At 42.2% G+C, this 18,537-nt stretch overlaps 1 protein-coding gene across 1 annotated transcript; it reads left to right on the forward strand.

The window, feature by feature from the left end:
* The first annotated feature begins 1,541 nt into the window (after nt 1-1,541).
* On the forward strand, nt 1,542-18,461 carry ANKLE2 (ankyrin repeat and LEM domain containing 2). Its single transcript, XM_058036701.1, has 13 exons — nt 1,542-1,821; nt 5,235-5,669; nt 6,610-6,801; nt 7,644-7,837; nt 8,659-8,847; nt 9,161-9,283; nt 9,628-9,694; nt 10,332-10,513; nt 11,860-11,966; nt 12,819-13,012; nt 13,622-14,303; nt 14,442-14,573; nt 15,411-18,461. Exons 1-13 carry the CDS (start codon nt 1,557-1,559, stop codon nt 15,622-15,624), a joined length of 2,976 nt encoding a protein of 991 aa, XP_057892684.1. The 5' UTR covers nt 1,542-1,556; the 3' UTR covers nt 15,625-18,461.
* The last annotated feature ends 76 nt before the right edge of the window (nt 18,462-18,537 follow it).

The raw sequence follows: 18,537 nt of genomic DNA on the forward strand, positions 1-18,537 counted from the left end.
CACTCCTGGTGATGCAGAAGCTTGTGATGTACATTTTATTAACTTTGTGAGGAAAGTGGGAATAGTTGCATGTGACTTGCTGTGATCAGAGCCTTTAAGTATTTTCTGTGAAAGCAATTGCTGTCCAGAGGAATTACTAATGCTCAACAGCTGTCATCTGATCCCTCTGCCTCCTACTAATGAGCAACACTTTGGTCTTGGGCAGCCTCATTTCCAATACAGATGCACAGATTTCTAGGGGAGGGAAAGATGTTCTGGATATTGTAAATGAAATGGTCTATTTCACGTATGACATTCAGTAATGTCTGCTTAGGCCGTATTTGTAAAGATAGAAGTTAATAATTCCATGTTCTTGAAGAATGGATAACCCAGGGGCTGGAGGAGTTACACTATGTACAATTAATGTTTATGATCATACTAAGCATGTTGATTATAAAAATTATGTGCATAGGGATTCCTTTAAAAGTTTTGTGCAATAAACTATTTTTGCTAAAGGGCCCCATGTTGTTTCTGCTTCGAGAGAGTTACCATTTTCTCTTTGGTTTTGGACAGTAATTTTTGTGTTGGGATGTTGAATATGCTGTGTAGCCACCTTTAAGGAAAAAAAATCTTATTTTGAAAGACAACATTATTGTGTATTGATTTTTCACACATCTAAACTTCATTGTGTTTGTATTTCCATTATATTTTCTTTTTCAGTTAGCTGAACTCATCAGGGAAGAAACACAATTCCTTGGCCTGAATTTTTCAGCCCGTGGAGTGTACAAAATGGAACAATGCAGAAATTTCATCTTCATTCTAATTTAGCAAATTAAAACTGAGGTGAGAAATTCCTGTACCTTCCTTGCAATACTAAACAGTGTGAGTTAAAGCAATACTATTTTCTTAAGGACAGCAACTTAAACCACCAAGTGCCTGCCCTGCACATAGTGCAGGTGCCTGTACCCTAAGGCAGGAATGCTGCACTTGCTGGGAGGGCTGGTTCACGTCTGTGCAGGGAATGGTTCTCCTGCACTAGAGGCCTCCTGCGCCCTGGTTTTCCACCTTCATGGCTCATACGAGACTGCTGCAGCATTTTAAGGTTAATACCCGGACGGAACCTTTCTAGAGCGGCCTCTGAAGTGCCCGAGTGTTCCCGGTCCCCAGGGCTGCTGCAGTTCAAACCCTGCCCGCCTGTCCCGGCCTAGGGCAGCGCCCGCCCGGCAGCTGCGGCTGCTCCGCCATGTGTTCCCCCGCAGCAGCGGCGCCGCTCTCCCTCGGCCTGCCCGGCCCTTCCCCGCCCGCCCGGCGGCTGCGGCTGCTCCGCCGCGTGTTCCGCTCCCTCGGCCTGCCCGGCCCTTCCCCGCCGCCCGGGAGCCGCGGCCGAGCGGAGCCGCGGTCACGGCGAGGCCCAGGCAGGCGGAGGAGCCCCGTCAGCGCCGGGCGGAGCCGCCGCCGCCGCGTCTGTTGGGGGGCGGGCGCGGGGCGGAGGAGCTGGAAGCCGCGAGGCCGCGGAGGTACCGTCCCTGAGGGCGTGCGGGCACGGCGGCGTGCGGCGGGCGGGCCGCGGGCCGGGCATGGAGCGGTGGGTCGGGGCCGCCGGGGGCTGGGATTCGCTCTGGGGAGCCGGCTGGGGCCGATGGCCGTGCTGGGAGCTCCTGGCCGCCTGCGCCGTCATCGGCGCCGTGGGCTGGCTGCTGCGGCTGCGGGACAGGAGGCCGGGCGGCCGCCGGGCGGCAGCGGCCGCCATCTCCTCCCCGACCCCCATCGCGTCCCCGGCTCCCCACTCGGCCCCGGCGCCGCTCGCCGCGGGGAGCCAGCGCTGCAGCGGGAGCCGCCCAGGTGAGAGACTCGGGGGAGGCCGGGGGATGGTGCTGCCCCTCGCCCCGCGGCGGGGCCGGGAGCGGGCACCGGGCACCGCCCGGGGAGGCCGCGCGGCCCTGCCCGCCCCCCAGAGCCCGCGGGCCCCGCCGGGCCCGGCCCCGCCGCCCCGTTCCCCTTCCCGCTTTGTCACGGCCGGGCCTCGCCGGCTCCGGCAGGGGCGGCTCCGCCCCGGCCCCGCTCCCGCGGCCCTGCTGCCGCTGCCGCTGCCGCTTCTCCCGCTGCTCCCGCATCCCCCCCGCGCCCTGCCCGTCCGGGTCCAGACATAGGTGTGCGTTTCTCCTCCCTGAAAAGTTGCCCCTTTTTCCCCCTCCCTTTTTTCTTTTCCCGTGGCTTATTTCAAGTTTGTTCGGCAGTTCCCTTTGAGCCACGTAGTTCAGAACTGGTGGCTCATTTGCCCACAGGCGGTACAGACAAATCACCCCATCGCGGAGCCACGGTTGCTCTAATATATGCAAATCCTATCAGCCGAATATGGCCAAAGACAGGATGTGACTCTCTATTCCTGCCTCGGAAAAAAACCCAACAAAAACAACCCAGCCAAAAAGAGTATTTTTCTTATATTATTCATTTATTGAAAGATTTAATGAGAGTAGTGGAGTAAAATAGTACTGCCATCCTTAGAAGTCAGTCGTTCATTCTGTCTTGGGTCTATTCTTAATTTTTTTTGGAAGCAGATTCTGCTGTTTCATTCTGACCCAATGAGATAAAGGAAAATACAATTCTTGCTGACTCTTCCAGGTTTTGAATTATATGGAAGAACCCTAGAACATGTTGTTGTTAAAGCAGTTATTCAGATTTGCAAAGGTAACTCGCAAGGCCTTACGTGCTGAACCAGAAGAGGCAGCAATCTCAGTGCTGGCTGTGCTCTGGATCATTTTTAGTTATATAATGCATTTTATGGTTCAAATAATCTCATTTTTTACCTGCACGTAACAAACGGGCAAAGGATTGTCTCAGTATGAGCAGTTGCTCTTTCTCAGGTTTGCAGGTCACACATTTTGTTTTGGACAGATTAAAATAGGTAATGAAATTAAAAACCAATATTGCTTATCTAAATTAGCTGAAATCTCATTGTCAGAACACAAATGGATTTTGTGAGAGTTCTGTGTTGTCACTCCAACAATGTTTTCCCTATTTCCACACCAAACACCCTGTAGAAAACTCTTCATACTACCAGCAGATCTTAAACCTCATTCTTCACTGCTGGTCTGCTTTGCCATCTCATTTTGATTCAGTTGTGCCACAGTTGTAATAGGTACACAAAATAAATAACTTTTTTTTTTTTTTTTTTAACAGACAAAATTTTGAGCACTAAGATTTAGGTACCAGGTTCTGTCAAAACATGAGAAAGCAGAGAAATCACTCCCTCACAGCATTTCTTTGCTTACCCACTAGGCAGGAAGGATTTTTGCGTGTTCCTGTCTACTCTCCATACATGAATTATATATATGTACAGGTCTGCTCTTCTGCAGAATGATTGTGCTGGTTCTGAGCCTTAAAAATAGGAGCCTTTCTCAGCTAATTCTTTAAAGCATTATGTTGACTGCTCAGAGTGTTTTCACTGAGCTGTGTTTGCCGTGAACTTTCTCACCCCTGAGTTTTCATCTTTTTCTGGTTTTACAATTAGGCAGTCTCAAAAGGAAAATCCTTAAAATAGCAAGTTTGGATATTTTAATTGACCTTAGGGGCACATCCCTTAATTAAAACATACTGGTATCAAATTTTATTTAAAAAAATAGAAGATTAAGAATTGAAAACAAGTAAGAGGATCTTTCATATCTGTCGTTGCAGTCAGATAATCTGTTGTGGGCAAGTCAGATAATCAAAACAGTGAGGTTGCTTGGAGGCTCAGGAATCACAGGGGAGCTGCAATACCTTGGGGAAGTGGCTCAGCAGCATCAGCTGTGGCTCTGCTGCTCTTTGGTGGGGTTTTTAATTGGAAATATTCTCATTTCCCATTGTTTCAGTGAGATTCCAGTTAATACTTGTGAAATGTTCAGGGGCTGAGGTTATGTTGTTCTCTAACCACAGGCATTCAAAATAAGATATTCATAAAAAAAGAGACAGCTCCCAAAGGAAATGTCCCTCCAAGGAAACAACCCTCACATGACTGTTGGCTTGTAATAATTGAAGGGCTATTGAAGTTTGGCATTAAGTACATTTTCATAGTGTTTCCTAATACTAGGAATGTGTTTGTTCTAACTCAGGTTGCAGTGAAACTTCATGTGGTGCTGTATTGATTACTGCTGAAAACTGCAAAAACTTACTGTGTGCATTTGGGTTTTTTAAATATACAAAAAGTAGTCTTAAGTTTCATTAACTGGGGATGAAACCTGAAATTGCAAATAAAGTACTAAAACAGCCATGCACCCTGTCCAAAGCAGAACAAGGCTCATGAAATGGCAGTGCAAGGCAGGAGTGAAGCAGGCTGAGGGAATAGCACAGCTGAATCATTCCTGTCTGAGCTTCCCTTCCTGAGCACTGTGTGCCAGGGGAGTGCCTGCAGGTACATGGCTGCAGTTCTGATGAAATAATGGGAAAGCTTCTTGGAGCTGCCCAAATCCTGTGTTTTTCAGCTGTGTTTTTCAGAGCAAGGAATTTGTGTTGGCATCAGCTTGGTTTTAGTGTCTTCTTGCTGACCAGTGTGGAAGCTGTCAGCGTGGATTACACGGAGGGACATGAGCCTGGGGAATTGGATCATAGCAGAGAGAAGGATGTTCCTTTGGAAATGGAGAAATTCTCCCAGCTTCTGTTTTCTGTTGGAGAGGGAGATCTGCAAAGATCAGTTGTTTTTGTCTTGTGGCTGTTTGCTCTCAAAACAGGCCTGGGAAACAACATGCTGTGTGCATATTTCCAGCCTTGCATCACAGCCAGAGAAAGCCTGCCCTGGCTGCTGCATTGTGCTTGTCCCCATGACTTCTGTCAGCCAGAAAGTCCTGAGGAAATACTAGAAATAGTTCTGTGCCTTTAACTGGAGGTGCAGCCCCTTGTCTAGGGGCTGACTGCTGCTCCTGTCCTTGTATTGTGCCTTCTGGTCAATATTTCTCAGCCTGTCATTAATTTTAATGAGTAAATGCTCTAGATTGAATTTTCACTCTAGAAGAAATTGAAAAAGGACTACCAAGAACAGAATGTAAGCTGCAAATACTCTTTTAAGTGGTCAAGAGAGGAGGAAGGAAACTTGCTGTGGGTCTGGTAGCTTAAAAACATTGGATTGAAAAATCTGATTTTTCTGCACCGCAAGGATCTTTTCAGAATCCCAAGAAATCGCTAAGAGGCATTGTTTCCTTTGCTTTAGTACACCATTTAAGTAGCAGAAGAAGTTTTGGTTTGTACAATTTTTCTCCTCTTCTTTGTTGCCTTTCCTGTAGGTGCAATAACAATGGATACAATATTATCCCGATTAAAGAAGCTCAGCCACGATGAGCTTAGAGAAGAGATTGTGAGAGCAGGACTGAAATGTGGGCCCATTACTGCAACTACAAGGTTTATTTTTGAAAAGAAATTGGCTCAGGCACTGTTGGAGCAGCAAGGAGCCCTGGAGGAGGAAGGGTCTGCCCTGCCAGAGGAGGCTGCTGGAAATGTCCCAGTGAGTCACAACAGCCATGGAAGTGCTGCTGAGGAGGTGGACTTTGGGTACTGTGTGGGCCTGAACCCTCCAGAAGAAGATGCTGTGACACTCATGAACTGTTCAGCTCCAGCCTGTGGTGCTGGAGATTCACAAATCTCTGCTCAGACACCATCCAGAGATCCTCCACTGTTCTATGGTGTTTGCCCAGTTTATGATGACATACTGGCCAGGAATGGTAAATACTCACTTCCCTTCTTTCCAGTGATAAAGCCTTTTGGTTATGGCTGAGTAGAGTTCTTTTATGTAGCAGGTGTTCTGAACACCACTGCATTAGTATTGTAAGCATTGTTTGAAGTATTTCTTTGTTCCTATAAATAATACTTATTCTAAGGCAAAGAAACAACAGTTCAAGGCATCCCAGGTGTTTGTCTTTGCAGTTCCTATATATGAGGATCCTCTACCCTGTGTAGCTCAGATGGAGAATATTATTTCTTATTGCTACTCTTGGACCCATCCTGTGCCTTTAATCCCTCTCAAGAATAAAAAGTAAATAAACAATCAAAAAACTATTTATATTGTCATCAGTTGAAGCTTAAATGATCCCTTCTAAAAGTTCTCACATCTTCCTTTCTGTTCCTGACAGGAGTAGAGTAGTGCACAGGATTATTTCCTCTGAGACAGTACTAAGAATTCTTACTAAGAAAAAGTACATTAAGATATCCTTATTTGAACAATATCATTTAAAGGAGAAGAAGAAGGATTTGTTTATTATCTGAGATACTCTGTAGAGATCCTAAAGTTGTGGATCAGTGACAAAGTTGGTCTTTCTGAAAAAAGCAGCATCAAAAGTAATGCAGGGTGAATAAGCTGAGTTTGCTTTTCCATGTGGAAGTGAAATGCTGTGTTGAAGGTGGCCCATCCATTAAAGGGTGTTGATTGATGGGAATGGCTGAGCCCTGAACAGGGATCACCTGACATTACCTGGAGAGTGTGGGAGGCTCCTACTCAGTTTCCAGGGGACAAGATTTAAAAGGACTTTTGACCTTTATGTCACGTTTGGAAGAGAAACAATCTGAGACCAAAGCTGGAATGATAGTGTAGGAATTCTGTAATCTGTCTAGGAATTGAAATCTGAGATTATTGAAACAATCTAACTGTGGTGGTTCTTGTTGCAGAGAGGATACATGTTTATGAAGATAGGAAGGAAGCTCTCCAGGCTGTTAAGCTGATTAAGGGTTCCCGTTTTAAAGCTTTTACAAACAGAGAGGATGCAGAGAAATTTGCTAAAGGAATCTGTGATTATTTCCCATCTCCAGGCAAGTCCTCTTTATGTTTGTCTCCAGTGAAAATGGGATCATTTAACAGAGGTAAGTGGGGAACTTCATCTCTCTACAGTAGATGCAATAGACAGCATTGATTTTTTTTTTTTTTTGTGAGAGAAGCAACAAATGCTTTACCAATACACTAATAACAGAAAAAATTCAGAGGTGAAGCACTGAATAAATTGAAGTTTAAGAGAACTTTTATTTTAAGTGTAGAAATGTTGAACATGTGGAAAATGTTTTAAATGTAAAGTACTATTGCTACTCTTCTAAAGCTGAAATGTAGGTAATGGTCTTCATGGATACCTTGCTTAGTATTCCGTGGTCATATTTGTTAGGATTCAGTTTTACTCATGGACTTCAGGATTTTCAGGTTTAGCAAGATGCTGATAAAATTGCACAGTATATTCAAACTGTACTCAGCTCTTAAGTAAATTTGTACATTCAGAAATAAAACGGTGAGCACTGCTCATATTTCACAGTGTTCCCAGTTGCTAGATTAAAGTGATTTAGGATTTATAGAACTGCAGAAGCAATTTTAACAATCAGAAAATGGTTGTTTCTTGCTGAATTTTGCTTTTAAATTTGGATGGGAGCAGACTGGTAATTACAAAGTTTACCAGTCCCTATTAAAGTCTGAAACACTTTTACAAGTTGATTCATCATTTTCCTCTCCCTCCCTATTACTAACAACTAGTGTATTTAAATGTCTTGTTATTGAGTTGTTAATTTAAATGTCTTGTTATTGTTGTTAATACACTCCTGTGTATTAAAGATGCCAAATTAATACATGGTTTAGATTAAAAGCATCATTTTCATGGCCTGGATGTGCAGATGGTGATCATGGAAAGAATGTATCTAGAAGGGAGTGATTTGTGTGTTGATAGATGGGTTGTGCTCCCCTGAGAGCGACACTGTGAATAAGGAGAGAGCCAACAGCTACAAAAGCCCACGGACTCAGGATCTCACAGCCAAGCTTCGGAAAGCTGTGGAGAAAGGAGACACAGCAACGTTCTCAGATCTTATTTGGAGTAACCCTCGTTACCTGATCGGGTCAGGAGACAACCCAACCATTGTACAGGTGAGAAACCAGCAACAAAACAGGAAAATCTGGGTTCTGGTTTAGTGATGTAGCTTTTGGGGCCTGAAAGCAGAAGTGGAAGGAGTGATGTTTCCTGCTCCTCCTTCAGGACACCTTGTTCCACCCAGTGTAGGGTTTCTCAGTTCCCTGACAGCAGCTGGGGCACTTCTCTGTAAGTCACCCTGAGCTGCCTTTGCTCCAGCAGAGCTAAAGGAACTGAGTGTGCAGTTCTTCACAGGAGGAATAGGTGTATTTAGTAGTGCAAGGAATGGTTTTGTCTTCTTATTCTTTGATCTCCTCCAAGTAATTGCAATCTTTTTTAAAACAGACTAAATGTAAGGACCAGGCTAGGGCCTAGGCTGTAATTAGGTGTTCCTATAGCATTGCTTACCAAAGCATCTCTATTAAATTCCAGAACCATGTATAAGGTGCCATTTAGCAAACACTGACTATCTTCAACTTGCATCAGACCAGCTTTGTGAAGTTGTTGAAATTTTTTATGTAATATAGCAAAGCAGCTGAATTTTTTGAAATCTGTACCCATTTTCCTGTTCTTTATCTAAACTGAACTTCCTACCTCCCTTTATTGTGTAATATCTTGATGCATTTTTTGCCACATTCTTTCCTTAAATAAAGGCACTGAGTGTAAGAATAATTTCATTAATTATAAAAATAATATAGGTGTAAAGATAAGTCTTTACAAAAATATCCATATAAAACTCCATGTAGGAACCCATGTTCACAGTTAAATCAGTTACATCTCTGGGTATAAGAAAGCTGTTTAGATTGAGATTCTTTCTAAAACTGGTCTTTTTTTCTAGGAAGGGTGTAGGTACAATGTCATGCATGTTGCTGCCAAGGAGAATCAGCCTGCTATCTGCCAGTTACTGCTGGACACTCTGGAAAATCCAGAATTTATGCGGCTCATGTACCCAGATGATAACGATGTCATGTTGAAGAAACGCATCCAGTATATTGTTGACCTTTACCTGAACACTCCAGATAAAATGGTAAGATTTTGGGGGTTTATCTATTTATTATTATTGTTACTATTATTATTATTACTACTACTACTACCACTACTATTATTATTGGAGGGGGTTAAGGGAGACTGAAAGAGAACAAAACAGAAGGGGAGCTGTCCATAAGTTCTGTGGGTTTTGGTAATCGTTATTCTGCACTGTGGTGGGAACAGATTTGTTAAGAGCTAAGATAATTAGTCATGACATGTATTTACTGTCCTCAGTCTCAAAATTAAATGTGTGGTATTGACTTTATAATCTTTCTAAGTGCATATGAATATTTTTCTTTTTCCCACTGCAGTGGTTTGATACTCCATTGCATTTTGCTTGCAAGTTTGGGAATGTAGATGTGGTTAACGTGCTTACTTCACACCCAGCCATTGTAAAAAATCCAAGAAACAAATATGATCAAACTCCAGCAGAAGTAAGTCTCTCCATGTCGACAGCAAACCCAGAAATGTTATCCTCATCAGCATTTTTCATATTCACACATTACTGACTACCATAGAAGACTTGTAGTAAGGTGCTAGTGTCATAATTAAAGAGTAAATTCTGTATAACATCAAAAATATTTTATGCTGATTGTGTCTTTGGAAAAGTTTTAGAATTTATTAAGTTGGATGTATTTTAGTTGCTCTACTATGAATTAAAAGTACTGGGTAAGATGGGTGGGGGCCAATAATGTGATTGTTTAGGAAGAACACACATTGCAGTTGATTTGAAAATGAGGTTACTGTGCTGCCCTAACGAGTACAATTACATTAACAGGTAGTCTGTGAAAGAAGCAAGAACAAATCTGCTGAATTGAAAGAAAAGATAAAAGAGTACTTGAAAGGTCTGTATGCAGTTTTGTACTATATCAGGCATGTATTTTGCCTCTTGGCTGTCTCCTGTTTGCTTTCTGTAGCATTTGAGTTTATAAATGATGCTGCTGTACAGTGCTCTGAAAACCAAAGAGAAATTCTAACATTGAGCAGGGACAGAGAAATTTTTTGTCTTTTAAATGACAGTCAGAACTCTTAATGTATGGATCACAAGGTTGCCCTCATGGCTTTGTAACGTAGACAAGGCCATGATTCTGTAAGCCTGGAGCAGAGTGTTCAATCTAAAAGAAACAAAAACCTTTTGCAGGGCAAGGGGTGTATCTCTCATGCTGGGGAGTCCTGTCATTTTATAATTTCCTTGAGGCAGAATTTCTCTGTTTTGTCATGTGTGTGTTTGTAAAAGGAGGTTGTGAAATTTGTTAAAGACCCTGAGAGAAGGGCTTTATGGATTGTTGCAGGTGTTGTTGTGTTTGAAAAGAGAAGAGAACCTACACTAAAACGTGATCTGTAATCACTGGAGCAGTGAGTCTGAATTACAAGTAGTTTTACTAAGATGGTTCTGTGTACGGGTGCATTGGTAGTCCAGGAAGAAGCAGCAGGCTGATGTGACAGAAGCTGAATGAGAAAGCTCTGTATGATTTATTTTAGGTCATTACTATGTCCCACTCCTGAGGGCAGAAGACAATTCCTCAGCCCCGGTCATTGGGGCACCGTGGTCGCCCGACCAGACGGACGATGGCCCCCAGAGAGCTTGGCCTAAATACCCTGGCAGCCCCAAGGACCCAGTGCTGTCCATCAGGGCTTTTGCAGGCCCCATGAGCCCCTCAAAGGTAAGGAGAGAACTCCCTGTGACTCCAGTGCCCATACTTCTCCTTTTTGTGAATAAAGAAGATCCTCATGGGTTCCTTGTGTGGTGTAGCTTGCTCCCGGTACAGATTGTGGCTCTCTCTTTGCTGAGGAGATGGATCTTCCTCCATGGAGAAGCACAGAAACTTGTAAATATTTTTTTTATTGCTGAAAACAGAAATGTGGTGTAAATAAGAAGAGCAGAAGTTCAGTAAAAAAATTTTCTTTTTCCTCTTGACATCTATTCAAAGAGCAACTTTGGCAAACCTTTCAATTCTTACAGATAATTGCTGTAACTCTCTAACCTGAAGCAAAGCCTGTCAAAGCAGCTATGAATGAGTTTTAAAAACCTTAACTGTATCTTTATCTCATTTCTAGAAGTTGCCACTGGATGATAACCTCTGCTTGTTGAATTAACAAAAATATATTTTTCTAGATGGAAAAATTGACAACCAAGTAGTAGGTGTTGGGATGGTTTTAGAAATGTATTGACTGTATAGTGGAAAAGCAAAATCTTCATTTTTCAGAAGGAATACTTAGATATCTGTTAAATATATTCCAATTTACAGGTGTTTGACTCATTTATTTAATGTGAACATGCTACAAATATAACAGCTTTAGAAACAGTGAATAAATACAGTGGAGGACTGATGGTTGCATTTTTTAAGACTGAGTTCTGCCAAAATGCTTAATGCTTTTTCTTCTAAAAGTTCTTGATCAATTTTCTGTTCAACTGACAGAAATTTAAATATTATTTGTACTCCAGAAAATATTCTCTAGGGTATAAACAGTTCATAATTCTCATTGCTGACATGTCTGAATGTAACTCTTAGTCATCATTGTGATCTTTGTCATAAGTGCAAGGATTTTGCAAAAAGTTTCCCCTGAGGCATTCCAACTTCAAAATAGACAGCAAGAATTTATTCTGATAATTGTAGCAAGTCTGTACATAAAAAATATCCCCTTTGCAGCCTAGAAAACAATGACCAGGAGGCTTTTGTAATTAAATAGAATGACATGGCAAAATCACAAGACACTTCTGTTTCCTGCTGCACACACATTAAGACCAGGCAGATGTGGTGTCTGTGCAGTTGATTTTCAGATGATTATGGTACATTATGGTCCTTCTCTTTCATGAGCAGTTAAGAGATCAGAGTAACCATCAGTAGTGAAAGGAGTAACTTTAGATCCAGTGTGAGATCCTTCCTAGCTGGAGTAGAGCAGCACTTGTGGACAGCAAACAGCTGAACATCTGTGGGTAGATGTGTAGCCAGCACTGAGTTAGTTCATACTGTGGGGTAGTTTTTGAATTTGTTTCTGTTTTTTGAAGGCTGAAGAATTTCGCAGGCTGTGGAAAACCCCACCTCGAGAGAGAGCTGGCTTCTTTCACAATGTCAGGAAATCTGATCTGGAGAGAGGTGTTGAAAGAGTTGGAAGGTATCTAAAAGACTGTCAATATAAAAACTTAATAATAGAGCATGTAAAAGCAAAAGACTGTGCTGAGAGTACAGTTATTGCTCACTGCACAATATCTTGGGGCAAAAGCTACTGCAGAAATATTCAATGAAATATTTTGCAGTTGGATTTTTACTGGTTTTTTGTGTAAATAAGATAGTTAAAATGTGAGACTTGGCTTTCTTAGCTTTGGCAATAAAGATATTTTGGCTGTTATTGATGATATGTATGGAATGCTTTTCACAGATACTTACTTGCCTCATTTGTCAGATCTAAAATGATGCATAGCCTGTTTGTTCTGTGAAAGTGAGGGATTGTTAAAAGGGAGCAGAATGAAAAAATCCTAATACAATTTTGCTGTTTTATAAAAGCTATATGTGTGTGGTGTGTCCTTGCAGCTAAAATACCTTCTACCAGCAACATATGGAAAAAAATACTTTGTTCAAAGCTGACTGCATTTCATTCTTTAAAATAATCCCTCACTTCCTCCTCCCTCTCCCATTCCCAAATAGAAAAAGCTGGTGCATGCAGTATCAGTGGGGATTTTTCTCTGTTTGATGTCTAGATACAGTCAGCTTAAAGATAGCAATGTTTATGCTGCCAACTGTAAAAATAGTAGATGAAATGTGAAAAATGCTCTAGAACAAATGAGGTGATACTTTGATTGCTAAGGATGTGTGTGTGCTTTTGCAGACTGTTGGTTGTGGTGGGATTGTGTTGCCTGGGTGTTTGTTTGTGCTCCTGTTTGTAGCTGTTAAAATGTGATCAGAAAAGTTGTTGTCAAACTGATATTTATGTCTTCACAAATGATTCGTTTTATTTTATTTATTGCAGGGAGTTAGCTCATGAGCTGGGGTTCCCGTGGGTTGAATACTGGGAATTTCTGGGCTGTTTTGTTGATCTGTCTTCCCAGGAGGGGCTGCGAAAGTTAGAAGAGTACCTGAGTCATCGTGAAATGAGCGAAAAGGCTCAGCCAGAAACAGGGGAAAATGAAACCTGCAATAGATACAAAACTCCACATCCCTCTGGTAAGAAAAGGGCAAATGCTGCAAACAATGGGTTGTACCTGGGGAGAAGAGAGACAGAAAAAGCTTGGTGCCCAGGGGAAGCAGTATTCACCTGTGGTGGTTGCTGTTATTCATCTGTTGTCCAGAGAGTCTGAGTACAGCATCAGAAAAAGAGCCAACTGTGAATGTGGAAGTACAGACTTTATCTTCCATGTGAAGTAGTTTATTTGAGTGTACACCCAAATGAAATCCCTGTAAGAAAACCTCTGTCTTCAGAATGTTTTCACTCAGAGCATTTGGGCATTCATCTTAAAGTATAGAATTTTGTAATCCACAGATACGGAATAAATAACATTTTAAAAACAAAAGTATAATTCTTCACAACTGTGAACCTGAAAAGACACAAGAAGCAAAACCCAGGAAAGCTTTTATACCTTAGATCACTGCTTGCCATGTGTGTATTTTGCATTTGTTGCTTTAGTCAGGTTAGTTCTTGCTGTTACATATAGTCAGAGAGGTCTTCAGGAAATAGAATAAGGCATAAGGATTGTGCATTTTTTTCCTAGCTTATGTACTTGACATTCTGTTTAAAGTCTTCTTATGTGTTGCTCTTTTTAAAATTGTTTACAGGCAAAAGCAAAAAGTCCTGCAATTCCATTTCTGTTGGAGCATTTTTGGATGAGGATGATGATGACATGAGCTTAGAAGAAATTAAAAACAGACAAAATGCAGCACGAAATATCAGCCCCTCTCTGGTGTCCAAGGAGCCCAGCATTGATGCCATTGGAGATGCTGAGTGTGACATCCTGTCCATGGAGTGTGCAGGAAACATCATAGAGACCTCAGCTCACCCTCGGCACTATGAGAAGGGGGCTGCTGCCAGCAAAAATGGGTTTTGCAGTCCTGTGTCCAGTAAAAGGATCCTCAGTGACAGAAAGCAGCTGCATGATGGGTCAGAATGCCTCATGTCACCTGTTTCCAATTTGATGTCAGAATTTGAAGGCCTGTCATTCCAAGAACAAGAGGTTGCAGGAGTATCTCATAAAATCACTAAACAAACTGAGAATGAGGGAATTCTGGACAAGACCTGCTCTGCAGTGTCACTGGCAAGTTCTTCTGAGCCAAGTGTTACAGGAAAATATGGAGAGACCAAGTTAAGGACAGACCACAGAATATCGTTAGAAAATGAAAGAGTGTCCCGAGAATCTGGAATTCAGACCAGGGAGTCACAGCAACGTCAAGAACTTTCCTCCCAGAAGTTTCTTTCAAAGACTTCACCCACAAACGACAATTTAAAGTTATTCCTTCTTGGGTAAGAATTGCCTTCTTTAACTCTACTTGCACAGACAATCTCTTTGCTAATATAAAACTAAGTGTTTTGGAATTGGGGTGTTTCGTTAGCTGAACAAATACATGGTTCTCTTTTCATCTAGTTCTGTTTCCATTCTAGGGAGCAGCCCTCGAAGCTGGATGGTGATGTCTTAGCAGCTATAGAAGGAGCAGAGATTGATCCCCAGAAATTCCCAATGATTTACAAATGGAAACACGCAGTGCAATCCTACTCCTCATCTGACAGGCAAAGGTATTGCTGCAAACTCAGTCACAGGAGCTGAAGTACATATTTAGCAGATCAGCTTGAATAGCAGATTTTCAGGCCTTGTTGCCCTCAAACCCGTATTTTAAATTCAGCAGAATTAACTGTGTTCTGAAGTTAATCACCAAAGCCTTTTTTACTGGTGTCTATTGATAAGGAGTTTCCTGGTGCTGCAGTCATGTTCTTTCCATTCTACTGCTGTCCCAGGTAACTTGAGCATGTCTCCACCAACAAATCAGATGTGACTGTTTTCCACTTGGCCAGTGTCTCACTTTGCTGATTTGGTACTTGGATCCTTCGCTGGACTCAGTGATAGTTGTGCTGTGGGTTTTGTAATTCATCCCTGTTGTTGATGAACGTTGTGTTTGTTGCCTTGTGGTACTTAGATTGTGCTGAGGGATATTAAGATGAATTTATTATCTTTATGCATCTTATTAAGTGGTTTTATTTTTACTCTTTATTACCCCAGTCTCCAAAATAACTGTTCATGTGAAGGATGGTGTGTGTCATCACGGCCATTTTGAAAGAAATGATGTCTTACTGATTTGGGCAACACAATCTGTATAGAATATAGAATCTAGAATATATAGAATCTATAATATAGAACCTAGAATATATAGAATATAGAATATTGGGCAACAATCCATTTAGAATATTTCATGCTCTTCTTGTTCCTTCTCTTCTTCTAGATCTGTCTCTTACCAGACAGGATTTTTCTCAGCTGGTGCCTTGGTTCTGAGATCTGAAGTGATTCTGAGTTAAAGTGCTGCTCTCACTATTGCAGTTTCCTTTAAAACGTGTGCAATGACTTTTGGTTTCTTTCAGTTGGCCAAGTCCAGCGTTGAAGGCAAGATTCCAGTCCCAATCCATGGCTGCTGGTCTTCCAAATGCTTCAGTGTATCCTAGTTCAGGCAGAAACAGTCCCGTCCCAGGGAGCCCGGGGAAGCACGGCAGCTCCTTCCCTCCCGAGCCCGGCAGCCCCGGGCGCTACAGCCCCGCCTGCATCCTGCGCTACTTTGCAGAGCCTCCTGCCCACTAGAGTGCAACTCCTCATCCTGGGACTGCAGTTCTGTTCTCATTGTTAGAGTGGAGGAAAAACTACAATGTTACTAAGGTGACATGAGGTTTGTACTCAGCTATTTATTTTTCCTCAATTGAGGACAACTGTATGTTTAAATAATGGAGTATCTGTCTTAATGCCACATACGAGGTAGATTATTACTGGTGATAAGCAAGAAGTTTGTGAGTGCAGTTGTCCAGTAGCTGAATTAACCCTTGTTGCCAGTACCACAGTGGGCTGAACTGTCCTTAGCAATGGTGGGAATTGCTATCACTCCTTATCCTCATTGTAATGAACACACAGCCCTCAACTGCCTTTCTTGACCTTGGATAGTCGAGGAAATGCATCATCAGCAAATAGAATGTGGGAGAGGAGATTGATGGCAGAAACGTTCTCCTGCTTGCAGGGGGAAAAACCTAAAGCATGCCTGGTAATGTGAGGATAGCTTTGCAGTGTGGAGCAGGGATGTGAAGCCCTGTGCAGAAGCAGAGAGTGTTTGCAGCCAGCTGGGCTGGGCAGTTGATTCCCACAGCCACCCTCACCTGTCTGTCCATGTGTGTGTGCACAGATCTGCACAGAGACCCTCGAGGCTCTGCTTGTTCTGAGGCTGTTACAGACACTGAGATCTGAGTGCTTTAGAAACAAGGCACTGTAGAAACTATTGGGATTCCTTTAGTGGTAGTGGAAGATTTAAGGAAAAGAAAAGCTTAGGAATTAGCTGGTTATTTTTTCCCCAGAGAAGCTATTAACACTAGCAGATTTGAATAGTTATTACACAAAAGCACATCAGCAATAATCTCAGCAAATTTACCAGCAAGATACTTTATCTTAATGGTCTGGTTTGTAATATATTAGCATGGTAGCCAGTGGCCCAGGAGGTGGCTATTTCCCAGCTGTAAAGAGAGAGGACTAAGGACAAAATATTTTTATGAAATCCGAGCTTTTACTGTGTCTCTAGTGTTGATGTGGTAATGAGTTTTTGTTACAGCAGTCAATAATTTTATTCTGCAGCCTTCTGTAAGAATGACTTGTTTTGACAGCGTGATGCTGAGAATAAGAAAGCTTTTCAAAACTCCAGAGAGTTTTCCATATCAAGCCTAGTGCTTGTAATGTTGCATGAAAGGCTTCCAGAAACAGCTCTCTAGTTTAAAAAAAAAGGGGGGAAAAAAAAGAAAAAAGACCTATCTACTGTTACAAGATAAATCTGATCAGAGTATGAAGTTCTGCAGGACTGTGCTGGTGAGAAGGGCTGGGTTGGGATGGGCTGGTGCCACAGTCAGTGAGAGCTCGGAGCCACCTGGCAGGGCTGGAAGAGAAGGGCACCGAGTGGAGCAAACACGGGGGGGCGGCAGGAGGGGCTGGCCCGGCCTCCCCCCGGTCCCACCCAGCCCTCGGGGCCATTCCCGAGCCGGGGCTCTCCACGGCAGTGACTGTTCTACACAAACTGTGCACCCTCACAGCTTCGTGATTGGTACAAACCTAAACACTGCACTTAATGCTTTTGCAAGCTCAGTAGTGCCTTTTGTAATATATTTTTTAATTAAATTTTTTGTTCTTTTGGAAGTTTTTTTTAAAAAGTGGCATCCACTTACTATGGGCAGATAAAATACAGTTTTTCTCTGGGCTTTCTGAACAGGATGTCTTTTAATGTCTCTAAGTTGGATTATTTGGTGCGATAGCTCTCCATGGGGGAGAGACTCCTCTTTTAGAAATTATTTAAAAAATAAAAAAAAAAAAGAAAAGGCTTATTTTACTCTTTTGTTAAAATTGAACCTAGTTCTATGGAGCTGGACATTAGGAAGAGCTACTTTACATAAATGCCTCTCATTCAGTCATATTCCAGACAAGTACCAGGGGCCTGGGGGGTGTCTTACTTTAGGAAACATGTTTTAAAAAGCCCAGAACCAAAACCATAACCTTCTGTAATAAGTATGTTACCTGATTTATTTCATAAGGGTTTTTTGTTGGGTCATTTTTAAAATTTTTTATTTTTATGTAGCAGGCTTCATGGTCTCAAAATATTTTAATATCCCACATACATAGAGATTTACTCCAAAAGGATTGAGATTGGCGTTTTGGGTTTTTTGGTTTTCTTTCTGGGTGGTTGGGTTTTTTCAATAATTTATTGTAAATTACATCTTTATCATTCTGGAGAAATTGATCAGCTGATGCAATTGCCTAATACCATGTTAGAGCCAGAGTGCTGGGGTAAGTTGCTGTGGGGGCAGCTGCTGTTCTCCACCCTGGTCCTTCACAGCTGTGGTACAGCAGCATTGCCCTTTGCTAAGAGTTTGTTACTGAGCCAGGAGACTGATACTAACACTCTAGTTCGTTGTCCTTTTTACTTTTATGCTTTGCTTTATTTTTTTAATATTTAAATGTATGTTACTGGTATGTACATGTAGCCAGACACCCCCCACACACCCAGCACACCCTTGCCTTTCACTTTGTAATGTTGTTTTGGTTCAGTCAGGAGAGTATTTTTTTAACTGTGTTATATAATGTGCATTAGTCCAGTTGTACTTAAGAGGTCATTTTTCTAACAATGTGTTACTTCAGCTATGACAGAAATAGCAACTTATGCAGCAATTTGATCATTTGTGATTTTGTGAAGAAAGCCCTTCAACACTGAGCCTGTGGAGACACTTTAAATCAGAGTGATAGTGCTTGAATTGTGTTTTCTTGGCCAAAAGTTCACTTTTAAAGGTGCAAAATAGCTGTGTTTTTGTTGGTTGTTTTTTAATTAGCAAAGTGTCATGTTAAAAATACAGAAGTATCCCACTTTCTATTAAAATCAAATAAATAGCTGAAATGAATGGCTGTGTTGAATATGGGATGCGGGGAGGAGGAGCTGGGCATGGCAGGCAACTCACTGGTTTGTCCAGGCCTTGC

Source organism: Melospiza georgiana, chromosome 18 (genome assembly GCF_028018845.1).
Source record: "Melospiza georgiana isolate bMelGeo1 chromosome 18, bMelGeo1.pri, whole genome shotgun sequence".
NCBI lineage: Eukaryota > Metazoa > Chordata > Aves > Passeriformes > Passerellidae > Melospiza > Melospiza georgiana.